General features: G+C 47.9%; 1 protein-coding gene across 2 annotated transcripts; it reads right to left on the bottom strand.

Annotated features, from left to right (window-relative positions):
* Positions 1-632: 632 nt before the first annotated feature.
* Positions 633-22,111, bottom strand: aass (aminoadipate-semialdehyde synthase). 2 transcript variants are annotated; one of them, XM_079743243.1, is made up of 24 exons: positions 21,873-22,111; positions 20,847-21,084; positions 20,104-20,280; positions 19,076-19,160; positions 18,650-18,717; positions 16,726-16,872; positions 16,070-16,148; positions 15,765-15,892; positions 15,505-15,653; positions 14,887-15,009; positions 14,506-14,617; positions 13,942-14,001; positions 13,314-13,381; positions 9,419-9,540; positions 8,743-8,878; positions 6,911-7,021; positions 6,664-6,772; positions 6,043-6,183; positions 5,796-5,963; positions 5,043-5,138; positions 4,770-4,885; positions 2,631-2,719; positions 2,348-2,524; positions 633-1,376 (listed from the first exon to the last, which is right to left on the bottom strand). In XM_079743243.1, exons 2-24 carry the CDS (start codon positions 21,072-21,074, stop codon positions 1,258-1,260), a joined length of 2,808 nt encoding a protein of 935 aa, XP_079599369.1. In that variant the 5' UTR covers positions 21,075-21,084; positions 21,873-22,111; the 3' UTR covers positions 633-1,257. The 2 variants fall into 2 exon arrangements, with proteins under 2 accessions (XP_079599369.1, XP_079599370.1); XM_079743244.1 differs by lacking the exon at positions 21,873-22,111 and adding an exon at positions 21,702-21,827.
* Positions 22,112-25,931: the final 3,820 nt, after the last annotated feature.

Genomic DNA, 25,931 nt, shown 5'->3' with positions numbered 1-25,931 from the left:
GAGGTGGAGGTCAGGGAGGTGGAGGTTAGGGAGGCGGTGGTCAGGGAGGTGGTGGTCAGGAAGGTGGGGGTCAGGGAGCTGGAGGTCAGGGAGGTGGGGTGGGCTGTGGGAGTGGTTAGGGTGGGGGGTGGTGTCAGGGTGGAGGATCTCCCTCTCTGCTGACGGAGGAGCGTGGCAACACAGCGTCTTAAGCCCCCAGTTGTTGTTTTGACGTCTTGGCCATTAATCGCCACGGCGACACCAGAAGTGAGTGGTCGGGGAAGGAAGTAGGTCAGGTGTCCCCCCCCCCCCCCGACCAGCCGCCGGCTCGTTTGCATTTCTGACTTCTCCTAATGACATAATGACGGCCGCTCGGTGAGCGCTGGCCTAGTTCGCATGGCTGCCTCCGAACAGACGATTACAAGTGTTTTGGTTTCGGGGTTTCTCTAAGCGCATTGTTTTGGTACGACGGCCTTCTGCAGTCACTCGCTTTCCACGTCCCAACGCCACAACACACAACGCACAACGCCACCACGCCAGGGTCCAACGATAGAGAGGCTGATTTAAGTTTTGTTGAATAGAGTATCTTTAAACGTCACCTTTAATGTAGATAGAGGTACACACAATGTTGCACGTTCCATCTTTAATGCAGAAGGAAAAATGAAAACAAGTAACAGCAGAGACAATGTCTCATCCCAGCAGTACAGACACACACAAAAACACACACACACACACACACACACATCCACGTGTGTAATACAACATGTTAAACATGTTAAACGTGTTTCAAACAACAATCCTCCCGTAGAATTCTGACCCTAAAATACTTGACTTTGACCTTTAGTAAAAAATAGAAATATGTAACCATAAGTGTTTGTTTGTTGTGTAAGAAAATACAGCTTTCAGATCTTAATATAAATACAGAAATTTAGAAGGGGAGGGAGCCACGCGCCAATGCGCAGACGGAACACGAAGAGGGCGGGTACAGACAACCGGGGTCACATGGACTGATCGCACCAATCAGGGGAGGCCAGGGTGGTGCATCAGCGTTACCATGGTTGTCTTGACAGCCAGAAAGGAGGTGAGAGATGAGATGACAGCTCCTTCTGTCTGTCTGCCTGCCTGCCTATCTGTCTGCCCCTCATAGCTACAGTGATATGCTTCTCCTCCTCACCTCCTCCTCCTCCTCTCCTCCTTTTCTACTCCTGCAGACTACTCCTCCTCTCCTCTACTCATCTCCCTTCCTCAACTCTTGCAAAGTTCTCCTCTCCTCCTCCTCTACTCGTGTAGGGTGCTCTTGCAGGTGATGATTAGCCCTTCCTCCTTCAGCCTCTTCAGGGCGGGGCCGTAGACGTCTTTGGTCATCGGAACCACAAGACCCTTCTTGGAGATCTCCCCTGTGGAACCGCAACATAGTTCAGACCACGCTAACCCAGGACTGTGTTAACACACTACAGTATGGTCAGAGTGGGGCCCGTGTTAACACACTACAGTATGGGGACTGTGTTAACACACTACAGTATGAGGACCGTGTAAGCACACTACAGTATGGTCAGAATGGGGACTGTGTTAACACACTTCAGAATGGGGACTGTGTTAACACACTACAGTATGGGGACTGTGTTAACACACTACAGTGTGGGGACTGTGTTAACACACTACAGTATGGGGACCGTGTTAACACAGTACAGTATGGGGACTGTGTTAACACACTACAGTATGGGGACTGTGTTAACACACTACAGTATGGGGACTGTGTTAACACACTACAGTATGGGGACTGTGTAAACACACTACAGTATGGGGACTGTGTTAACACACTACAGTATGGGGACTGTGTTAACACACTACAGTATGGGGACTGTGTAAATACAGTACAGTATGGGGACTGTGTTAACACACTACAGTATGGGGACTGTGTTAACACACTACAGTATGGGGACTGTGTTAACACACTACAGTACGGGGACTGTGTAAACACACTACAGTGTGGGGACCGTGTTAACACACTACAGTATGGGGACCGTGTTAACACACTACTGTATGGGGACTGTGTTAACACACACTACAGTATGGGGACGGTGTTAACACACTACAGTATGGAGGTCAGGGGCCGTGTTAACACACTACAGTATGGTCAGAGTGGGGACCGTGTTAACACACTACAGTATGGGGACCGTGTATACACACCGGATGGGGATCCTGTTAACACACTACAGTATGGTCAGAGTGGGGACCGTGTTAACACACTACAGTATGGAGGTCAGGGACCTTGTTGACACACTACAGTATGGGGACCTTGTTGACACACTACAGTATGGGGACCATGTTAACACACTACAGTATGGAGGTCAGAGTGGGGACCCACCGTCCAGGATCATGCGGGCTGCGATGGCGGTGGGGTAGCCCACGGTCTTGGCCATAGCGGAGAAGCCGTTGTGCTCGCCGTACACCACCAGGCTGACGTGTTTGGTCTCCAGCTCGCCCGTTGGGTGCCGCAGCCCCACGTCATTACGCAGGATGATCATGTCTCGCTCGCCCTCGTCTACAGAGAGAGAGAGAGCGTCGATGAGGTACAGAGAGACGCCGGTGCCCTGCTGCAGCGGCACCAGTGGGAGAGGGTGTGGCTGAGGGGTTGAGAGGCGGCTCACCGTAGGAGAGGCGGGCCTCCAGGTGTTTGGTCAACGCGGCGAGGACGGTCGGGGCACGGGGAACGCCGTCTTCGCTCAGCATGCCCAGGCTGAGGAGAACCAAACACACCGTCACTCACTAACCTCAACTAACCCACACAAACACTATCCCCAGCCAACACTAACCCAAACTAACACTAACCCCAACTAACACTAACCAACACTAACCCCAACCAACACTAACCCCAATCTAAATTAACCCCATCTAACCTCAACCAACACTAACCACAACTAAAAGTCACCAAAACCAGCACTCACCCAAACCAACACTAACCCCAACTAACACTCACCCCAACCTCCACCCCCTAGCACCACCCCCCTAGTTCCACCCCCCCTAGCTCCACCCCCCCAAGCTCCACCCCCCCTAGCTCCACCCCTCTAGCCCCACCCCTCTAGCCCCACTCCCTTGCCCTCCACCCTAGTTCCACCCCCCTGGCCCTCCGCCCCCCTAGCTCCACCCCCCCTAGCTCCACCCCCCCTAGCCCCACCCCTCTAGCCCCACCCCTCTAGCCCCACTCCCTTGCCCTCCACCCTAGCTCCACCCCCCCTAGCACCGCCCCCCCTAGCTCCACCCCTCTAGCCCCACTCCCTTGCCCTCCTCCCTAGCTCCACCCCCCCTAGCACCGCCCCCCCTAGCTCCACCCCTCTAGCCCCACCCCCTTGGCCTCCTCCCTGCAGCAGCACTTCAAGCCGGCGGCGTTCATCCTTGACGCTGGGCCGGTTAAGGCGAGGCGTGAATCGAACAAATGAACGAGTCTTTTCATTGACGCTTTCAGTGCGTTTCCTTTCAGAGAATACGCTGGAATGTTCCTGAGCCGGCGCCATTAGAGCGGCGGGTCTCAATGCCACCGCGCCGCGCTGTGAGCAAACACACACACAAACGCACACAAAGCAGAACCTTGGCTCCCGAGAGCCTTTCAGCGCGGAGCCGGAGCCACTCAGCACGGCAGGGGCCAGCCTGTCAGCTGCACCGCGCCCAGCTTCACACACACACTGTAACACAACACACACACACACACACACACACAATAACACCAACACCGCTTTACACAAACAAACACAATAACACCTATACAGCTTCAAATACACACACACCCACACAAAACACCACCAAACATGCACAATAACACCAAACACACCTACACAGCTTTACACACACACACACACACACACACACACACACACACACAATAACAACATACACACACACAATAACACTTTAACAGATTTACACACTCACAAACAACACCATCAAACACACACACACAACATTGACAAACACACAGACACACACACACACACACACACATGTACCACATCCTGCGATACACACCTAAACACATAACACAGACACACAAAAAAAGAATCGTAACACATACGCACACCAAAAAAACACACCAAACAGCACAAACAGACACATACACTAAACATCAGACACACATACACACACGTGCTGTGGGTGTCAGAATATAAGACATCAGTGAATCTTCTTTACAAGCTAACTTAAATCAGCTCATATTAAATTTTACTTGCTTCCATTATGAAAATTATTGAATTAGTCTATTATATTCTCTATTCTCTCTAGAGCTATAAATAACCATTTTTTCACTGGTTCCAGTGCGATGGGACCTCACCCTCTCACTGGTTCCAGTGCGATAGGACCTCACCCTCTCACTGGTTCCAGTGGTACCTCATCCTGTCACTGGTTCCAGTGGTACCTCATCCTGTCACTGGTTCTAGTGGTACCTCATCCTGTCACTGGTTCCAGTGTGATCGGACCTCACCCTCTCACTGGTTCCAGTGTGATCGGACCTCACCCTCTCACTGGTTCCAGTGCGATAAGACCTCACCCTCTCACTGGTTCCAGCACGATAGGACCTCACCCTCTCACTGGTTCCAGTGCGATAAGACCTCACCCTCTCACTGGTTCCAGTGCGATAGGACCTCACCCTCTCACTGGTTCCAGTGCGATAAGACCTCACCCTCTCACTGGTTCCAGTGGTATAGGACCTCACCCTCTCACTGGTTCCAGTGCGATAAGACCTCACCCTCTCACTGGTTCCAGTGGTATAGGACCTCACCCTCTCATTGGTTCCTCACCTCCTCAGGGTTTCCATCCTGAAGTCACTCTCTCCGGTGCGCCGGAACACCTCCTCCTCAAAGGCCTCCTGGGAGAGGGTGGTGGCCACACCCATCTGGGTGCAGAGCAGCTCCCTCTGGGGGGGGGGGGGAGCTACATGTTAGAAACACTGAAAGGACTGTGTTTCCCAGCATGCTTTGCTGGCTGTTTCCAACCTAAATCTTCTGTACTCTTCAAACTATTCCAGGTGCATGATGGGAAACATCAGGCTGTAGTGAGTGAGTGAGGATTACCCAGGATACCCGGGGGGAGCCCGTCTGGAGGAGGGATGTGGGCTCAGAGTCGATCAAACCCAGCTTCACAAAGCCACTCATGGCGTCGATAAAACCCTGTGGAGACACGGCAACGGTTAGAACCAGGACCCCAACCCGGACCAAACCCTTAAACAACCCCAACCCACTACCCGGACCCTAACCCTAACCCGGACCCCAACCCGTACCAAACCCTTTAACAACCCCAACCCACTACCCAGACCCAACCCGGAAAAAAACCTTTACCAACCCCAACCCACTACCCAGACCCTAACCCGGACCCAACCCGGACCAAACCCTTTACCAACCCCAACCCACTACCCGGACCCTAACCCGGACCAAACCCTTTACCAACCCCCACCCACAACATGAAGGGAAACATCAGCAGGAAAAGGAACCCTGAGGAGGGAGGGTCCAGGGTTCAGGTACCCTGAGGAGGAGTGGTTCAGGTACCCTGAGGAGGAGGGGTTCAGGTACCCTGAGGAGGAGGGGTTCAGGTACCCTGAGGAGGAGGGGGAGGGAGTCAGGTAACCTGAGGAGGAGGGGTTCAGGTACCCTGAGGAGGAGGGGGAGGGGTTCAGGTACCCTGAGGAGGAGGGGTTCAGGTACCCTGAGGAGGAGGGGTTCAGGTACCCTGAGGAGGAGGGGGAGGGAGTCAGGTACCCTGAGGAGGAGGGGTTCAGGTACCCTGAGGAGGAGGGGTTCAGGTACCCTGAGGAGGAGGGGTTCCGGTACCTTATAGCGTAGGGTTCCACGGATCAGGGTGTGGGCGTCCTGGATGCCGTAGGGCTCTGCGTACTTGGTGCTGTCCCGGTTGGGGAAGCCCTCCAGGTTGAAACCCGGCAGGAAGTCCATGGGGACGCCGGCCTCCATCAGAGACCCGCCTGCTGGGACCTCCACCACCTGGGGGGCACACACACGTTAGGACCCCCGCAGGACCCCCCCACGTGGAGTACAGAGGCTTGGGGCCGGTGGGGCGTACCTGGTGGTCCTTGATGTAGACGGCCTGGCTCACGGTGTTCATCAGCACCCCCAGAGGGCTCCAGCTGAACTTGTAGCGCAGTGGATTGTCAGAGCACTCGGGGGCCGGGAGCCCCCCGCAGAACGAGCTGTACGACTCCACCTGCACACACACAAACAAACCGCCGTCACCGTGACGACCGGGCCCCACACACCGCTATCACCGTGACGACCAGGCTCAACACACACCGCCATCACCGTGACGACCAGGCCACACAAACACCGCCGTCCCCATGACAACCAAACCTCCATCACCAAGACGACCAGGCCCTTACACTGCCGTCACCGTGGCGACCGGGCCCAACACAACGGCGTCACCCTGACGACCAGGCCCCACACACTGCCGTCACCGTGATGACCAGGCCACGCAAACCACCGTCCCCATGACAACTAAACCTCCGTCACCATGATGACCGGTCCCAACACACACACCTCTGTCACCACGACAACAACGAACATCCCAGAGAGAGAGAGAGAGACAGTGATAGAGAGAGAGAGACAGTAATAGAGGGCGAGAGAGAGACGTGACCAATGGGCTGATCAGCTGTCTGATCAATATGTCCCCTCCCCCACCCCCACTCACGGTGCAGCCGTCGGTCCGGGCCTGGTCGATACACTCCATGGCCAACATGTGGTCGATGCCCGGGTCCAGACCCATCTCGTTCACTATGGTGATGCCCGCCTCCTCAGCACTGCACACACATTAACACACATTACGCTTAGAGTGACAGTGTACGAGTGAGTGAGTGAGTGAGTGAGTGAGTGAGTGAGTGAGTGAGTGAGTGAGTGAGTGAGTGAGAGTCTATGGGCCTGTGTGTGTGCGTGTGTACCTTTGCTGCAGGCTCTTCATCTCGGGGCTCAGGTAGCTGGCAGTCACCATGTTGATCTTCCTCCTGATGCAGTGCCGCGCCACCATGGGGTGGAAGCTGTAGGGCAGCATGCTGTAACACACAGAGAGGGGTTATTATTTATATTATACATTATAATGTGTATTGTTTTTAGTATTATATGATATTTTTATGATATACATGTATAACGTTTATATTTTATTATTATATGTATTGTATATCATGAACGTGTGCAGAGCTGACCAGGTGGTGGTCCCAGACCATATTATTATTATTATTAGGTGAGTGCTGCATGCAGCGCTCAACTATTGTTCTTCATAAGTTTTATTCTTTCTTTCTTTCACTACAAACTTTGGGACCTATCTCCTTCCTCAATTTTTCACTTAGAGACTCCATTCAAATGTTTAAATATTCAGAATAGCTTGGAATAGAGCGCTTCTTTTCAGATTTTTAAAATATTTTGTACTTTTTAAGATATTCTACTTTTAAATTTTTTATTTTTTTTACATGGGAGTCAATGGGAGGACGGCAGAGCCGTCCTCTGGTACTTCAATTTTTTATGACGTAACTAAATCAATTTTCAACCGTTTATCTTCGTTCAAACCATTTAACAAATCGACACACTTGTATCTTCAAAAATATCTAAACGGAATTTCGATATCATTTAAACTTTATTCAGAATAACAGTTTTAGTTTCATACCGGCTTCATTTTCAGTTGGTCTCATTGATTTACTTTGACACTGGAGCGTGAAGACATTCAGCAGTGTTGCCAGCTTGGGCGTTTTCCCCGCTGGATTGGGCTACTTTTGGAGGACGTTCAGGCAGTGTTGCCAGATTTGGCTGCTTTTCCCGCTCTATTGGGCTACTTTTAATGACACACCAGCTCGCTATTCTCTTAAAGACACACACGCGCGCACACACACACACACACACACACACACACACACACACACACACACACCAGCAGTGCAGGGCAATACATTTGACCTTTTACATTACTGCATTTTTAGCAATGCTTTGCGCTTTTCATTCAGCTGTCACTTTATTTGTTTCCAACCACTTACTTTTTCTTAAATTGTGTGCATGTTTACATTGTTTACTCCATTTAGACCTTTGTTCAAATCCCTTCACTTGATTTAAGCCATTTATCTTTTCTTTATGTCTTATTCTATGTGGCTTTATTAAAAAATATTTTCAACCTCACTTTGTACTACAGCACTCACCTCATTTTCTGCAGGAAATGCATTATCTAGTTATTATTATTATAACTTTATTCAAGACACAGGAAGGTCCACAAAGACAGCCCAATACATATCTAAAAAAAATTATACATATATATATATATATATATATACATACATAAAAACAATACAAAACATTTAAGAAGGATGCAAATTAGGCATTACCAATTATAATACAAACACATTTAAAACACATACAAGCTTCGGGTCCAATATTTCCAGAAGCAAGATGAGTACCTTGTGTCACTCTGAGAAACATCAGTTAGAGACACAATAATATATATATATATATATATTTCTATTATAACATGGGGGTCTATCTGATGACCAGGTGGTGGTCCCTGACCATATATATATATATTTATTATTATTGTATATATTTCTATTATAACATGGGGGTCTATCTGATGACCAGGTGGTGGTCCCTGACCATATATATATATATTTATTATTATTGTATATATTTCTATTATAACATGAGGGTCTACCTGATGACCAGGTGGTGGTCCCTGACCATATATATATATATTTATTATTATTGTATATATTTCTATTATAACATGAGGGTCTACCTGATGACCAGGTGGTGGTCCCGGACCAGCTGGTCCAGCCGCCCCTCCTCGCCCCCCTGGCTGATGTTGAGCATCACCGCGATGGTGTTTGGGTACCGGCCTGCCAGCTCCTCCGCCTGCTGCAGCATCGCCGACGCTGCCACGGAAACCGTCGCCACGGAAACAAGACAAAGGGGTGAGCCGACAGAAGAACACAGAGTTCCTCAGGATCCAAGGACCAATTCAACGAGAACAACTGATAAGTGAAGAGGTCTAGAGCGGCCGCACGCTTTGTGGTTCGTGTTCAGATGATGGTGATGTCTGTTCTGTTCAACTCATTTCCTGTTCGGGATTCCTTTATGAAGCAGGTAGTGTTTCTATAAATAGAGTGGCTAGGAGCACACTATTAATGGTGACATATTATACCACCAGGTGAGAGTGATTAGCCGTTACAAGCCGTTTGAGAATCTGCCTCTTCTGACATCACAAGTTGACAGGTCCACCTAGATGTATGACGGATAGATGAGCAACTTTGGTACAACGGATTGTAGCGTCTAATCACACTCACACCTGGTGGTAAAATATGTCACCTTTAATGTCATCATGAAGTGACAAATATCAGCCTGGGATTCCTTATGAACACATTAATGAATGGGTGAACACGTGAATGAATGGATAATCCAAAACTCCTCCTCACCCACGGTGACCTGGGTCCCCGGGTCCCGGGTCAGGTACTCCACCACGGGGCCGGAGACGTAGCCAGAGCCCAGGATCAGGACCCTCTTCATGCCCTCCTTACTCAGGATCTGAGCCTGCTCCCTGGAGGATTAGACCACAAGGGTTAGATCCCCATGGTTACACCACAGGATTAGACCCCCAGGATTAGACCATAAGGGTTACACCCCCAGGGTTACACCCCCAGGATTAGACCCCCAGGATTAGACCATAAGGGTTACACCCCCAGGGTTACACCCCCAGGATTAGACCCCCAGGATTAGACCATAAGGGTTACAACCCCAGGGTTACACCCCCAGGATTAGACCATAAGGGTTACACCCCCAGGATTAGACCCCCAGGATTAGACCATAAGGGTTACACCCCCAGGGTTACACCCCCAGGGTTACCCCCCAGGATTAGACGACAAGGGTTAGAACACCAGGGTTACACCTTTACGATTAGACCCCCAGGGTTAGAACACCAGGATTAGACCCCCAGGATTATACCCCCGGGGTTAGACCCCAAGGATTAGACCCCAAGGATTAGTACTCCAGGGTTAGACCCCCAGGATTAGACCCGCTTCACCCCCTAAAACAAAGTCTTTGAGTTTCTTTAACAGTCCAATCGTTTTTCATATGTGAATCTTTTTCCATTTATGAAACAAAATATTCATATTCAGACACTTTTAAACTAATATCTGAATATTTCTTAATGCTCATTAATTATTATTTGTTTGCACATTAAAGCTCTTCTTGTGCTCCGGTATTAATTAAACACTTTACAAAGTTGAATATTAAGTGTGGAAAAAAATATAACTATAACTATAACTATAACTATATATATATATATATATATATATATATATATATATATATATATAATATAATATAATATAATATAATATACACATACATAGAGACATTTATAGGAAACTGAAACGAATGGCAACAACAAATCATTATTATTTATTCTTGGAAATTAAGATATATTTAGGGCATTCTCTGACCTGAGTATATACCTTTATAATATAATAATAATAATAATAATAATAATAATAATAATAATAATAAGAAGAAGAAGAAGAAGAAGAAGAAGAAGAAGAAGAAGAAGAAGAAGAAGAAGAAGAAGAAGAAGAAGAAGAAGAAGAAAAAGAAGAAGAAGAAGAAGAAGAAGAAGAAGAAGAAGAAGAATATAAAAAGGATTTGAAATTGTAAACTGTTTATTCAGTAACGGAGCACAAACCGTCGGAATCAGGACGTTTTGAATTCAATCGCAACATATGATGCCGCTTCCAAACCGACTCGTGGTACGAGAGAGGTCTGACCGGTTTAGATTAAGACTCCTTAAACCGTGTAACGTTAGAACACGGGTCTAAAAATACATCGAAAAACGAGCCTTATGAAGCGGGTCGGCGTTTACAACCGCGGTGCGGCCGCTCAGCCGCTCCATTAACCCCGCCGATAAGCGCTCCATTCACTTCACATCCCAAACGCCTTAATACCGACCTCAGATGGGTGTTCACGGTAGAGTTGTTACGTTTACGAACGAACCGAATCTATTGAACTGCTCTTTAACATGGGAACGATGGGAACCAAGTCGCAGTGGTGAGCACACAAGCTCCTCCTCCTACTCCACTGAGACAGAGCATGCAGAGTGCACTCGTGGTGGAAACGCGTTTGTTTGTTTCACGTGAGTGCGTAGGCAGAGTGCTGCAACAATGAGCCAAAGAAATCGAGCAGCATCCCTTTCTAAAAATATTGTTTACTAAGCACTAATGTTACAAAGGACAGTTCAGAAGTCCTCTGCAGTGTGATATTTGAAAGAAACTTGTTTTGTAAAAGTTTTTCTATTTTAATATATTTTTGTCAATTATATTTTTGCATGGAAGTTCATTGTTCATTGCCTGCTTAGTTTGTATTGTGCTACAATTAAAAAGGTGATGAACAAGTGAAAAGAGCTGTATTTACACTTCGACACATTGTCTACAAAGATCCAAAATAGTGATCTCAGTGTCAAAGCAGAGGAAAAAATAAATGAATGAGCCAGTCTTTTGAACGGCTCTTTGAAAAGAACGGCTCTTCAAGGTCCGGCTCCCTTCAAAGAGTCATAAATCCCATCTCTAGTTCACGGAGTCGTCAGACATATTTATTTACTCTTGACCTAGCGCCTAGCGCCTACTCTTGACCTGTGCTTTTCAAAGTAAAAGTTTGGATGACAAAGAGCAGTTGTTTTGCTTTCCATACAGTATGAAACACATAACGACTGCTCTATCTCATCCAAACTTTTGCTTCGAAAGGGACAGGATAGCTGCCTCTAAAAATACTAAAACAAAATATATGTAAAAGTTAAAGTTGTTATAAAATAAACTAATAAACTAAATACACACACACACACACACACAATGTAAAGGCTTTTTAGTATAGCTTTATATAAATGTGATTAATTATTATGATGTATGAATCACACATGATAATAATTAATCCATTGAACAAACTAACTTTTACCTATATTTTGTTTTTGTCTTTTAGCGGCAACTATCCTTTCCCATTCAAAGTACAATTTTGGAAGAGAATTAAAGTTAAACCAAACAACAATGTTGTCATCTCAGATGACTTTTAACACAGTTAATCTCCCCCCAGACACACTCAGACCCCCGCTCCCCCTCGACACACACACACTCAGTCAGACCCCCTCTCCCCCTACACACACACTCACACACACACACACACACACACACACACACACAGAGACCCCCCCCCCTCCCCCAGTGCTAATTGGACAGGACAGGGCACACGTGCAGAAGCTATGTTAGCAGAGTCTTAATTAAAAAAACAACTTGGGCCCCACTCTACATATCTTAAGAAGAATTAAGTAGTTTTACATATCTTAAGAAGGCCAAGTGAAAGAAGAGGATTATGATCTAGCATCGCTTGTCTGGAGAGAAAGGAGGCGACAGTTGTTGAGACGCTGTGATGTCCCCAGTGTCCCCAGACCCAGGGGTCAGCGGACCAACGTCCAAACGGCCCCTCATCAGAGCTTAAGGCTTACACAAGGACCTTAAGCCTTTTACAGCCTCCAGTCTCTTCAACTGTTACCCACCAGAGGAGCCAAGGCCGGCCTACAGCCTCCGCAGAACACTGGAGAACACCAGATTACTGGAGGAACATCTCATTCCAGAAGATAACTGGAGGAACATCTCCTTCTAGAAGACAACTGGAGGTACATCTCCATCTAGAAGTAAACTGGTGGAACCTCTCCTTCTAGAAAATAACAGGAGGAAGATCTCCTTCTGGAAGTTAACTGGAGGAACATCTCCTTCTAGAAAATAACAGGAGGAACATCTCCTTCTAGAAGTTAACAGGAGGAACATCTCCTTCTAGAAAATAACAGGAGGAAGATCTCCTTCTAGAAGTTAACTGGAGGAACATCTCCTTCTAGAAGACAGCTGATTGGGGCGATGGAACCTTCAAGATTGAAATCATCTGATTTCTAAGAACCATTTATAAATGTTGTGGCAATGTTTTGGTAGCTTTTAATATCAGCTTACATCTCAGAAGACACATTGGGGGGGCTGAGAGCTGAGGAGCACACACAGCAACACCACGGGCGGGTTAGCAGGATTAGCACCAGCTACCAGGTCACGCTGGGAGCTAAACATCAGCACCGACAGCCTCACACAAACTTTACATGTGGTGTTTTCTTTACAGCACTCATCGGTCGCATTACAAAGAATCGTAACAAGTCAAAACTTGTTAGTTTTATAACCTTTATAACAGAAATTTAACAGGTTAGATAAAGAAGCAGACACTGGGATTAATCAACCCACATTCTATCATAGATAAATCAGACCACATGTAGAGTGGATAAAGTCGTACCTTTGTTCTCGCATCTTCTCGATGTACTCAAACTTGGGGGTGAGTTTCCCATTGGAGGTGATCACAGCCTGGGGATGAACCACAACAACGTCTTTAACTAGAACCAGCTAACCGTTGGAAAGTAATAACACTGATAATCACTTGTCAGCATCTAGCTTTCCTTGTGAGAAAGGTTAGGGTTAGGGGGTACTTCAGGGTTAGGGGGTACTTCAGGGTTAGGATTTACTTTAGGGTTAGGGGGTACCTCAGGGTTAGAATGTACATTAGGGTGAGGGTGTACTCCAGGGTTAGGGGGTACTCCAGGGATAGGGGGTACTCCAGGGATAGGGGGTACTCCAGGGTTAGAGGGTACTTCAGGGTTAGAGGGTACTCCAGGGTTAGAGGGTACTCCAGGGTTAGAGGGTACTCCAGGGTTAGAGGGTACTTCAGGGTTAGGGGCTACTTTAGGGTTAGGGAGTACTTGAAAGTAAGGCTGTACTTTAAGGTTAAAGAGTACTTAATGGTTAGAAAGTACTTAAAGGTAAGGGAGTGCTTGAAGGTTAGGGGGGTACTTTACGGGTTAGGGAGTACCTCAGGGTTAGGGGGTACTTTAGGGTTAGGGGGTACTTCAGGTATAGGGGGTACTTACATCTCGGACCTGCGGGCTGAACTCTTCCTGGTCTAGCGGCCTCGTTGCGTCAGACGGCAGCTGAGGAGGAACAAATCGTCAGTTAGCAAAAGGTTTTATTTAGAGGAACTTTGGGACGTTTATTTAAAGTACACACGTTCCAAAGTGCCTCACATTGGTTCTAACAGTCAACAATAGCAAAGAAACAGGCTTTGAACCACAAGTTTAAAACACAAAACAACTTGTGCTTCCCATGTCTGCTACTCCCAGCTCCCCTGCCGGTACCGGAAGGTTTGAATCGCTTTTTTAAGTAGATATGGTCGGTCGTTCTTAAATTAAAAGGAAGGCTATTCCAACACCCAGCCACAGACCCAGCATAAAGGGGATTCTGGGTAATGTCCAGTGGGTCCGACCACGCAAAGAGAGGAGCGTACCAACTCCCAGAAAGGAGCGTACCAACTCCCAGAGAGGAGCGTACCATCTGCCAGACGCTCTAGGAACAAGGGGTGGGTCAGACGATGCAGAGCGGACCGTACCATCTCCTACTATCAAGGGGTGGGTCAGACGATGCAGAGAGGACCGTACCATCTCCCAGATGTAGGGGAACAGCCGGTCTCCGAAGTACTCTGTGGCCTCGATGGGGAGCTGGGCCGGGAGGTTGTCGATGGAACACATAAGGATCCCGTTCCCCTCCACGCTGGACCAGGACCAGGACCAGGACCAGGTTCAGAACCAGGATCAGAACAAGGACCAGATGTTAGCGGGTCCACAGGGCCAAGAGATTTCCTCAGACTTGTTGGAATTTGGAACACATTCAAACATCTAACCCCTACCTGTTCTTCAATGACCTGTCTCTGTACTGCCTAACCCCTACCTGATACTTAATGACCCGTCTCTGTACTATCTAACCCCTACATGCTCTTTAGTGACCTGTCTCTGTACTGTCTAACCCCCAGCTGCTCTCACCTGTCGTGGTCGATGTGTGTGTCCGCGTCGTACATGCAGAAGGGTTTATCGATGGTGGTGCACTCAGTCATGAACCCGATGGAACCGCCAGGGTCCGCCGAGATATCACATATAGCCAGCAGTCTGGAGAGGGAGAGGGAGGGAGGGAAAGAGAGAGAAAGAGGTAAGATGATGATAGTTGTAATTTTACTTGTGCTGTGCTTGGGAGATCTAGTTCTACCTGATTTGCAGTTCTGCCTGAGTTATAGTTAACCTGTGCTGTGGATCGGAGTTGTAGTTCTACCTGGGTTGTAGTTTACCTGAGTTGTAGTTCTAACGGGGTGTTAGTTTACCTGTGCTGTAGATGGGAGTTGTAGTTCAACCTGAATTGTAGTTTACCTGCGTTGTAGTTCTACCTGTGGTATAGTTCTACCTGTGCCGTGGATGGGAGTTGTAGTTCTACCTGGGTGTTAAGTTACCCGTTCTGTGGATGGGAGTTGTAGTTCAACCTGAGTTGTAGTTTACTTGGGTTGTAGTTCTACCTGAGTTGTAGTTCTACCTGAGTTATAGTTCTACCTGTACTATGGATGGGAGTTGTAGTTCCAGCTGGGTTGTAGTTCTACCTGGGTTGTAGTTTACCTGTGCGGTAGCTCTGGCCAGCCCTCGGTGGCCGAGGAAGAGGGCGTGACCGGCCTCAGCAGCTTCTGGGCATCAAGCCGTCGCAGCAGGCGGGGGGTCTGGGGGTCCCAGTAGATGCCGTTGATCAGACAGGTGGTGTACGGCGCCACCTGTAGTACGGAGGACACATAGGAGATCACTCATGGTGGGTGGGTGGGGTCAGTAGTTCTCAGTAGGTCACTGTTCGGGGGGGTCAGTATGTCACTGTTGGGGGGACTCACACTGGTCCTGAAGTGCGAGGTGTAGCGCTCGGGGTGGTACTCATATTCCAGCGGGTCGTAGACGCCGTCCGTCTTCCTCATCAGGTGGTGGTGGCGGCTCAGCACGGTGGCGTACACCTTGGTCATGTCTGACAGGAAACAGGAAGCAGGAAGTACCGTGAGCAGGGGACCCAGCACAGCCCCTGGGGAGGGGGTCCCGGTCTACGGGGTCCCGGTCTTGGTCTACGAGATCCCGGTCTATGGGGTCCAGGTCTATGGTGCACCCTGATCAACCGGTAACCCAGTGCTCCAGCCCTGATCCGTACCTCCGGTCTGGGACACGTCCTTTAGCTCAGGGGGCTCCACGTACTCCACAGGAAGCTCGTTCAGGATGTCCTGGGCGCCCTGCAGGACACACAGCGAGACATGAGGACGGAGGGACGGGCCAGGAGACTCACTCATTGGGGACACACGGCTGGACTGACAGCTCCACTGACTGCTAGACTGAAGAACTGACAGCTCCACTGAAGAACTGACAGCTCCACTGAAGAACTGACAGCTCCACTGAAGAACTGACAGCTCCAGTGACAGCCAGACTGACAGCTGAACTGACAGTTAAACTGAGAGTTAAACACAAGAGGTCACCACATCCTTCAACATATTCAATACATGGCCGGAGGGTGGAGGAGGTGGAGGTGGGGTGGAGGTGGGGGGGGGGGGGGGGGGGGGGGGGGGGAAGGAGGGAGGAGGGCTGTTGGGTCAAGGGAGAGGAGGAGGGTGGGAGGAGTTTTGAAGTGGAGGTTGGTGGAGGAGGGTAGAGGGGGAGATTGGTGGAGCAGTTGGAGGGGGTGGAGGGAGGAGAAGGGTGGAAGGAGGAGGGTGGAGGAAGAGGGTGGAGGGGGAGGAGGGCCTGGGCGTTCTGCGATCATGCGAAGGGGTGGAGCGTTGGGTGGATGCGGGGGCAGGGCCAGCCCTGCGTTACCTTGGAGACGTTTCCTGTCCCTGTGAAGCAGAAGGTGATGGGCCCGACGGACTTGGGCATGAGGCCCATGGAAATCTCGTAGCCGCAGTCGCGGACCGCCTGGACCGCCTGGCTCACGTTGCGGTAGTTGTGGGCCATGCCGATGTGCTGCGGACAGCAACAGGAAGTGAGCCAGAGAGGGGGAGGAAGTGATGCGGTAAAGGTGATCAGATCCACCATGATCTAGACCAGTGGTATTCACTATTTTTTTCAAGAGAGCCGCACTGACAGGACGTCGTCAACAGGAGAGCCATTTTTACCGCAAAGTATCAAAAGCTATAAATCCAGTCATAAATAAGTATGCCTGCTTAATAATATGTCCTTCCTGAAGCAGTGTTTCCCACAGAATTTTGTGAAACTGTGGAGGGAACCCGGTCCTTAGCGGGGTCCGGGGGCTTGCTCCCCCGGAAGAAAATTTGGTACCTTTTAACCTGGAATGCATCAATCTGGTGCACTTTGAGAGGAAAATTAAGAGTTGTGTGACTGTGTGCTATTTTCTGGAATAATGTGGAGACACTGGGTCACATAACATGGAAGCTATTGAAGAATAAGTTAAAAAGAATAAGTCCATCCAAAGAGCACATTCTCTCTTGTTATGCAGGAAAACCGCCAATCTGGCAACCCTGCTGTCAGCGTAGAGCCGAGCAAGTTTAAAAATATTTGCTAGACAAGGCTATATTTCCACCTTTTAATGCCGCTGTTGATTTATTTTTTAAATAATTGTTTGTTTTGTTTTTTAAACATCTGTATTCACTGCATGATCATATCGCTTTATATTTTTACCGCCATGCGAGCCGTAAATAGAGGCTTGGCGAGCCGCATTTGGCTTGCAAGCCGCGCAATGAGTAATACTGATCTAGACCTTCACGACTACTGTTAGATGATCACATTACAGTTTGGTTTCAGAGTATCCAGATTATCACATTACAGTGTTAGATGATCACATAGCAGTGTAAAATGATGACATTAGAGTGTTAGATGATGACAGTAGAGTGTTAGATGATGACATTAGAGTGTTAGATGATGACATTAGTGTTAGATAATGACAGTAGAGTGTTAGATGATGACAGTAGAGTGTTAGATGATGACAGTAGAGTGTTAGACGATGACAGTAGAGTGTTAGACGATGACATTAGAGTGTTAGACGATGACAGTAGAGTGTTAGATGATGACATTAGAGTGTTAGATGATGACATTAGAGTGTTAGATGATGACAGTGGAGTGTTAGATGATGACAGTAGAGTGTTAGATGATGACAGTAGAGTGTTAGATGATGACAGTAGAGTGTTAGATAATGACAGTAGAGTGTTAGATGATGACAGTAGTGTGTTAGATGATGACAGTAGAGTGTTAGATGATGACATTAGAGTGTTAGATGATGACATTAGAGTGTTAGATGATGACAGTAGAGTGTTAGATGATGACATTAGAGTGTTAGATGATGACAGTAGAGTGTTAGATGATGACATTAGAGTGTTAGATGACAGTAGAGTGTTAGATGATGACATTAGAGTGCTAGATGATGACAGTAGAGTGTTAGATGATGACAGTAGAGTGTTAGATGATGACAGTAGAGTGTTAGATGATGACAGTAGAGTGTTAGATAATGACAGTAGTGTTAGATGATGACAGTAGAGTGTTAGATGATGACAGTAGAGTGTTAGATGATGACATTAGAGTGTTAGATGATGACAGTAGAGTGTTAGATGATGACATTAGAGTGTTAGATAATGACATTAGAGTGTTAGATGATCCCATTAGAGTATTAGATGATGACAGTAGATTGTTAGATGATCACTTTAGATTGTTAGATGATCACATTAGTGTTAGATTGTCCCATTAGAGTGGTTTTAGAGGGGTGCTATGGGGGGCTGGAGTTCCTCACCATGAAGGGGGTGTTGTGGCCCAGAGCCAGGAAGCGGAGGCCCAGCCCGTGGAGAATATTAATCATTCCTGCAAAATTAGGACGTTAACGATAAAGGACAATATACCGGTGATACATATAGTCTCTCTCTCTCTCTCTCTCTCTCTCTCTCTCTCTCTCTCTCTCTCTCTCTCTCTCTCTCTCTCTCTCTCTCTCTCTCTCTCTCTCTCTCTCTCTCTCTCTCTCTCTCTCTCTCTCTCTCTCTCTCTCTCTCTCTCTCTTATCCCCGTTAAGCTGGTCGATCAAGACCCTGGACATGCGCCCATATCCATCAGGAGGCCGTCAGCCCCGTGGACCCGGAGCGGGTCCGGGTTCAGGACACCTGGCGGTCCTCAGGGTTACGGAGCATCATTAACGCCTGCACAGCCAATCAGGGGGCGCTGGTACCTGCCACGCCCGCCCACTGGCCGAATGCCACAATGCGGAAGCCGTTGGCGTCCACCATCTTCTCGTAGTCAATCAGACGGACCTCCTGCAGGGACAGACACAATGGTTACCATGGCGATCTCCGCAAGACCCTCACACCGACCCCCATGTACTGGATATCCCAGAACTACTAGTGGGGGATGAACCCCTAACCCTAGTGAACCCCAACACTTCAGAAAGGAAGACTCCAGCAGGACTTGAGGTTTCCTTTTCAGACTCTTCAGACTTTCTATCCCGGTTATTGTGTGGGGCGCTTGGCTGCAGGAGAACAGTGTGACCTTGACGATCTGCCGACAAACAAACGCATGACGGGTCGTCTCTTATCGATCCGACGGGCAGCGATCCAGCTGGTGGTTCAGGGGCACAAGGGCTCTGGGGAACGGTGACTCACCACACACACCTTATCCAAACACAGCTAGCAGTAGCCAGCGGCTAGTCCGCGTGTTCCAGCTACGTTAGGGTCCAGTTCATTGGAGAACCTTTAAGGCTACAAATATGTATCTGAGAGGCCAAGTAGACGCTCGCTTTACTGAAATGTATTTCTGGAGAACTGGAATGATTCTGGAGGAATCCTGCAGCCAGTGCAGCGTCCTGGCCTGTAGCCTCAGGGCCCCAGAATCCAGGGCCAGCACGGCCATCCCCTCTGCACCCGTAAGGAGGGCTGTGTTCACCAGAACCTGGAGAGCCTGCACACTGGCCATGCATTTGGTAGAAGGCCTCCTACCTTCTCCAGAAGCCCCCCTACCTTCTGAAGGCCTCCTACCTTTTCCAGAAGCCCCCCTAACTTCTCCGGAAGCCCCCCCTTCCTTCTTAAGGTCTTCTACCTTCTCTCCTACCTTCACAAGAAGCCCCCCTACCTCCTCCAGAAGCCCCACTACCTTCTGAAGCTCTCCTACCTTCTCTCCTACCTACACAAGAAGCCCCCCTACCTCCTCCAGAAGCCCCCCTAGCTCCTCCAGAAGCCCCTCTACCTTCTGAAGCTCTCCTACCTTCTTCAGCAGGTCGTCCAGCAGGCCCATGTTGGCCTCCTGGGCCTTGATGGTGTGGGAGAAGAAGGCGTAGGTCTTCCTGGGGAACACCTTCTCCTCAGGGGGGCGCTTCACCCCGATGATAAGAGACGCCTCCGAGATGTCCTCCTGGATCACCGCCCCCACCCGCTCGTAGTACTGGAAACAAACACACCCTTACCCCACAGTACTGGAAACAAACGCAGCCTTACTCCAGAGTTCTGAAAACAAACGCATCCTTAATCCGTAGTACTGTACAATATAACAAGCACATAATGTTTAATCTCGAAGAACATCTACTGCTTATGGTGGTTATTAATGAAACTATGGATATAAATATATAAATTTGTTTCCCTGCATCTCTCCTTATCGTTTGCATGATGAGGTCATGTCTGATGAGGTCATGATGAGGTCATGGCTGATGAGTTCATGATGAGGTCACGATGAGGTCACGTCTGATGAGGTCATGATGAGGTCATGGCTGATGAGTTCATGATGAGGTCATGTCTAATAAGGTCATGATGAGGTCACGTCTGATGAGGTCATGCCTGATGAGTTCATGATGAGGTCAAGGTGAGGTCACGTGAGGCCATGGTGAGGTCATGGTGAGGTTGTGATGAGGTCATGTCTGTTGATGAGGTCATGATGATGTCATGTCTAATGAGTTCATGATGAGGTCAAGGTGAGGTCACGGTGAGGTCACGGTGAGGTCACGGGGAGGTCACCTTCTCATGGATGGCTCTGCCGTTGGAGGGCTGCACCAGCACCGTGTGTCCGGCGGCGGTCAGCTCCTTGACATGTCGGGGGGCCAGGGGGGCGCGGCGCTCCCAGGGGTTCAGGTCCTCCCGCCGGATGGCTACCACGACCCGGTGCTCGTAGCGCCGCTGCCCACCGCCGGCCTCCCGCAAAGCGGGGCCGCGCAGCCTCCCAGGGGGGGCCAGGAGACGCAGCATGGTCCACAACCTGCAGGGGGGAACACACACACACACGTCACATTGTTACACACAACGTCACATTTTTACACACACAGGGTCATACACGGTGTCACACACACCATCATATTGTTACACACAGTTACACACACACACAGGGTCACAGTTACACACACACACGGTCACACACACACTTATTACACACACCCTTGATTAAGACACTGATGGGCTGTCGACTCCCCAGGGCAGTGTCCTGGGGAGTCCAGGTAGGAGGAGGGTCTTTAAGGAGACCCCTCCCTTTAGTCCTGGTTTAGACAGCAGGGGTTCTCACAGTGCATGTGTGTTGAGGGGGTGGGGGGGGGGGGGCGGTTATGAGGTATTAGATATTATCGGACATTATGGAATATTCATAAAGAACCCAAAGAAAGGAAGGAACTGTACCCTGGGTTATATATTTTTCAAAATAAGAGACCCTTCAATTGAAAATACATTTGCGAATTATTATTTTTTTAAACAACAATTCCATCAGCCATTGGAAGAAGATTTAAATAACATGTTTAACTTAGATTTGCATATAATTCTAATTTGTTTAACCTTGGCGACTTTTCTACGTCAGACTCACGTTTAGTTTCCCTCACTATCGATTACCTTTAGAGCCAATCCCTCCCGTCTCGCAGAAACGTAGAAGGTTGTCAGCGGTGTGTTGGATGAGTGGAGAGCTTTACGCTCTGGTTAGTTGGTGAGTAGCACTATAACTGCAGGGCTTAGTACTGGTGGTTAGTTCCCATGAGTGCAGCGGGGGGAGGGAAACAGCCCTACCGTGCGGGCTGTTTCTAAATGCGGATCGGTTCCTCCTTGACTCGAGTCTGCAGGGTGACACAGCGGGGGTCGAACGGAGCCTCCAAACCAGACCTCAGGGCGGCTTTACGCACCGCGCGTCACCGACACCCAGCGGGAGATCCGCAGTGAGAATGAAATCACAAAGTTTCCGCTGAACCAACAACTACCAGCCCGGGGGTCAGAGGATCTACCGGGAAGGGATTCACTTCAGTGTTACTTTCCGAAGATCCTTCTGACCAATCAGCGTCCAGAGGTCCGGCTCGGCCTCCTCACGTGCTGACGTAAACTGGCCGGCGTCGCACGCTGATGACGCTAATGACGCGGACCGAGACGACCCTACTCTTACTTTAAGACAAATAAAGGTTAACGACAGAGGCAAACACAGCCGTGAAACCACGGCGAGGCGGAGGAAAGGTGCTTTTGTGGACTTTCAAGTGGACTTTACGCTCGTTATTTGCCAGTAAACTTTTACCTGCGATGTGATTCTAATCGCAGGCAGAATTTGGGTGATGATGCTACATTCCTTTCATTCCGCTGGTTACCGACCACCTCTACCAGCCTTGACAAGCGCCGTCTGTCTGCTTGCAGCTCGGCGAATCATGTAGGCCTACTGCACATGCGTGTTCCACTGAGCCAACCCATGTTATGACTATGATACTGTGATATGAGATTATGTGTTTCATGTAATAGGTAGTTTGTTTCTTGTTAATTTAAACCTTAACATGTATCGTCAATAGAGAAAATGATCAAACTAAGTATGTGGATGAAACTGAAGCAATGCATTTCTCCTATTAAAGATGGTCAAAAGCAATAGTATAACATATTATGGTCTCAAATTAAACTCAAAACAACGTTTCCTAAAAAGGGATTAAAGCATGTTGGAAGTCAAATGAAGGGATCATATAAACCTTTAACCGACGGTCAGATGAGCCTGGACCCTGATGAGGTCACATGGAGGTTCTGCTCAGAACCCAAAGCCCATCTCTGGTTCTAAGCAGAACCATATCATCTCTCTCGTTCTGAGCAGAACCCCATCATCTCTTTGGTTCTGAGAAGAACCCATCATCTCTCTGGTTCTGAGCATAATCCTATCATCTCTCTGGTTCTGAGCAGAACCCCACGCTCATCTCTTTGGTTCTGAGCAGAACCCATCATCTCTCTCTGGTTCTGAGCAGAACCCTATCATCTCTCTCTGGTTCTGAGCAGAACCCTATCATCTCTCTGGTTCTTAGCTGGTTCCACACTAACATCTCCAGGAACACGGAGGTGAGCAGCAGGGTTCTGCTGACTGAGAGGCATATCCCGTAACATTTAGCGCAGACCTGATTCCAACTGTCCAAACGTATCATTCTTTGCATTCAACAAAGGATTTCTACATGTTCAAAAGATCAATAAAGACCAACCAACAGATTTGTGATGACCACTTCACAACGACTAAAAGGTTTCTCTGGAGGGGAAGAAGTGAGCGATCCTGGACTCACCGTCTCTCCGTTCAGTTCAGTGAGGAGTGGTAACTCTGTCCACCCATACCGAAGGCTGCACACTCACCTGAACACCGTTAGAAGAAGCTCAGTCAGAAACACCCACTGGGTCTCCACTGCTCAACGCTGGTGAAACACACCCTGTCTTCAGGTTGGCTGCTCACTCTTCTGCTGCAGAGACATCTCGTACTCAATACTTTATAGTACAATACAACTATGTGGTCAAGACTTTAGATTATATATTTACTAGGTTGTACTGTACACAACATGTTAGAATATGAAGATCGTACTAAGCATATTCATCTATATCCTTTGATAAATGGTCTGAAAAGTACAAAGACGGAATATGCAGATCACCTTGTTAACATGTGACCTGGAGCTCAGCTAATAAACCTATGATAATATTGGGTTACATTAATAATATTAGGCTATTTACATATGGTTAATAATAATGGTATATATATATTAGGATTATGATATTAGGTTTGTTATTATTCATAGCGATCACAGAGTCAGAATCTGCATATCATTAACCAAACCTTTGTCATAACATATAGGCCTACATAGTATCACATACTGTATATAACATGTCGCACCTGCCTACCACAGGATAACATATATATAACATGCCTCACCTGAAGGCCTTGTACCATGTAGGCCTACCACATTATTATAACATGTCTCATGGAGGCCCTGGAAGCCTTAGCCAATATGTTATACATTCATGATATGTTATATCGATAACATGTATAATATGTATCAGCCCCAACCTCCAGTCCCAGTTCCACTGAGCCAACCCATGTTATGACCATGATACTGTGATATGAGATTATGTGTTTCATGTAATAGGTAGTTTGTTTCTTGTTAATTTAAACCTTAACATGTATCGTCAATAGAGAAAATGATCAAACTAAGTATATGGATGAAACTGAAGCAATGTATTTCTCCTATTAAAGATGGTCAAAAGCAATAATATAACATATTATGGTCTCAAATTAAACTCAAAACAACGTTTCCTAAAAAGGGATTAAAGCATGTTGGAAGTCAAATGAAGGGATCATATAAACCTTTAACCGACAGTCAGATGAGCCTGGACCCTGATGAGGTCACATGGAGGTTCTGCTCAGAACCCAAAGCCCATCTCTGGTTCTAAGCAGAACCATATCATCTCTCTGGTTCTGAGCAGAACCCCATCATCTCTTTGGTTCTGAGAAGAACCCATCATCTCTCTGGTTCTGAGCAGAACCCTATGCTTATCTCTCTGGTTCTGAGCCGAACCCTATCTCTCTGGTTCTGAGCATAACCCTACCTCTCTGGTTCTGAGCATAACCCTATCATCTCTCTGGTTCTGAGCAGAACCCTTTCATCTCTGGTTCTGAGCAGAACCCTACGCTCATCTCTCTGGTTCTGAGCAGAACCCTACCTCTCTGGTTCTGAGCATAACCCTATCATCTCTCTGGTTCTGAGCAGAACCCTTTCATCTCTGGTTCTGAGCAGAACCCTACGCTGATCTCTCTGGTTCTGAGCAGAACCCTACCTCTCTGGTTCTGAGCATAATCCTATCATCGCTCTGGTTCTGAGCAGAACCCCACGCTCATCTCTTTGGTTCTGAGCAGAACCCATTATCTCTCTCTGGTTCTGACCAGAACCCTATCATCTCTCTCTGGTTCTGAGCAGAAGCCTATCATCTCTCTCTCTGGTTCTGAGCAGAACCCTATCATCTCTCTGGTTCTGAGCTGGTTCCACACTAACATCTCCAGGAACACGGAGGTGAGCATCAGGGTTCTGCTGACTGAGAGGCATATCCCGTAACAGTTAGCGCAGACCTGATTCCAACTGTCCAAACGTATCGTTCTTTGCATTCAATAAAGGATTTCTACATGTTCAAAAGATCAATAAAGACCAACCAACAGATGGGTGATGACCACCTCACAACGACTAAAAGGTTTCTCTGGAGGGGAAGAAGTGAGCGATCCTGGACTCGCCGTCTCTCCGTTCAGTTCAGTGTGGAGCGGTAACTCTGTCCATCCATACCAAAGGCTGCACACTCACCTGAAAACCGTTAGAAGAAGCTCAGTCAGAAACACCCACTGGGTCTCCACTGCTCAACGCTGGTGAAACACACCCTGTCTTCAGGTTGGCTGCTCACTCTTCTGCTGCAGAGACATCTCGTACTCAATACTTTATAGTACAATACAACTATGTGGTCAAGACTTTAGATTATATATTTACTAGGTTGTACTGTACACAACATGTTAGAATATGAAGATCGTACTAAGCATATTCATCTATATCCTTTGATAAATGGTCTGAAAAGTACAAAGACGGAATATGCAGATCACCTTGTTAATATGTGACCTGGAGCTCAGCTAATATACCTATGATAATATTGAGTTACATTAATAATATTAGGTTATGTACATATGGTTAATAATAATGGTAAATATATATTAGGATTATAATATTAGGTTTGTTATTATTCATAGCGATCACAGAGACCGAACCTGCATATCATTAACCAAACCTTTGTCATAACATATAGGCCTACATAGTATCA

The sequence above is a fragment of the Pollachius pollachius genome (assembly GCF_949987615.1).
Source record: "Pollachius pollachius genome assembly, chromosome: 9".
Lineage (NCBI taxonomy): Eukaryota > Metazoa > Chordata > Actinopteri > Gadiformes > Gadidae > Pollachius > Pollachius pollachius.
Note: the sequence above shows the minus strand (reverse complement) of the source record. Positions and strands in the feature narration are given on the sequence as shown.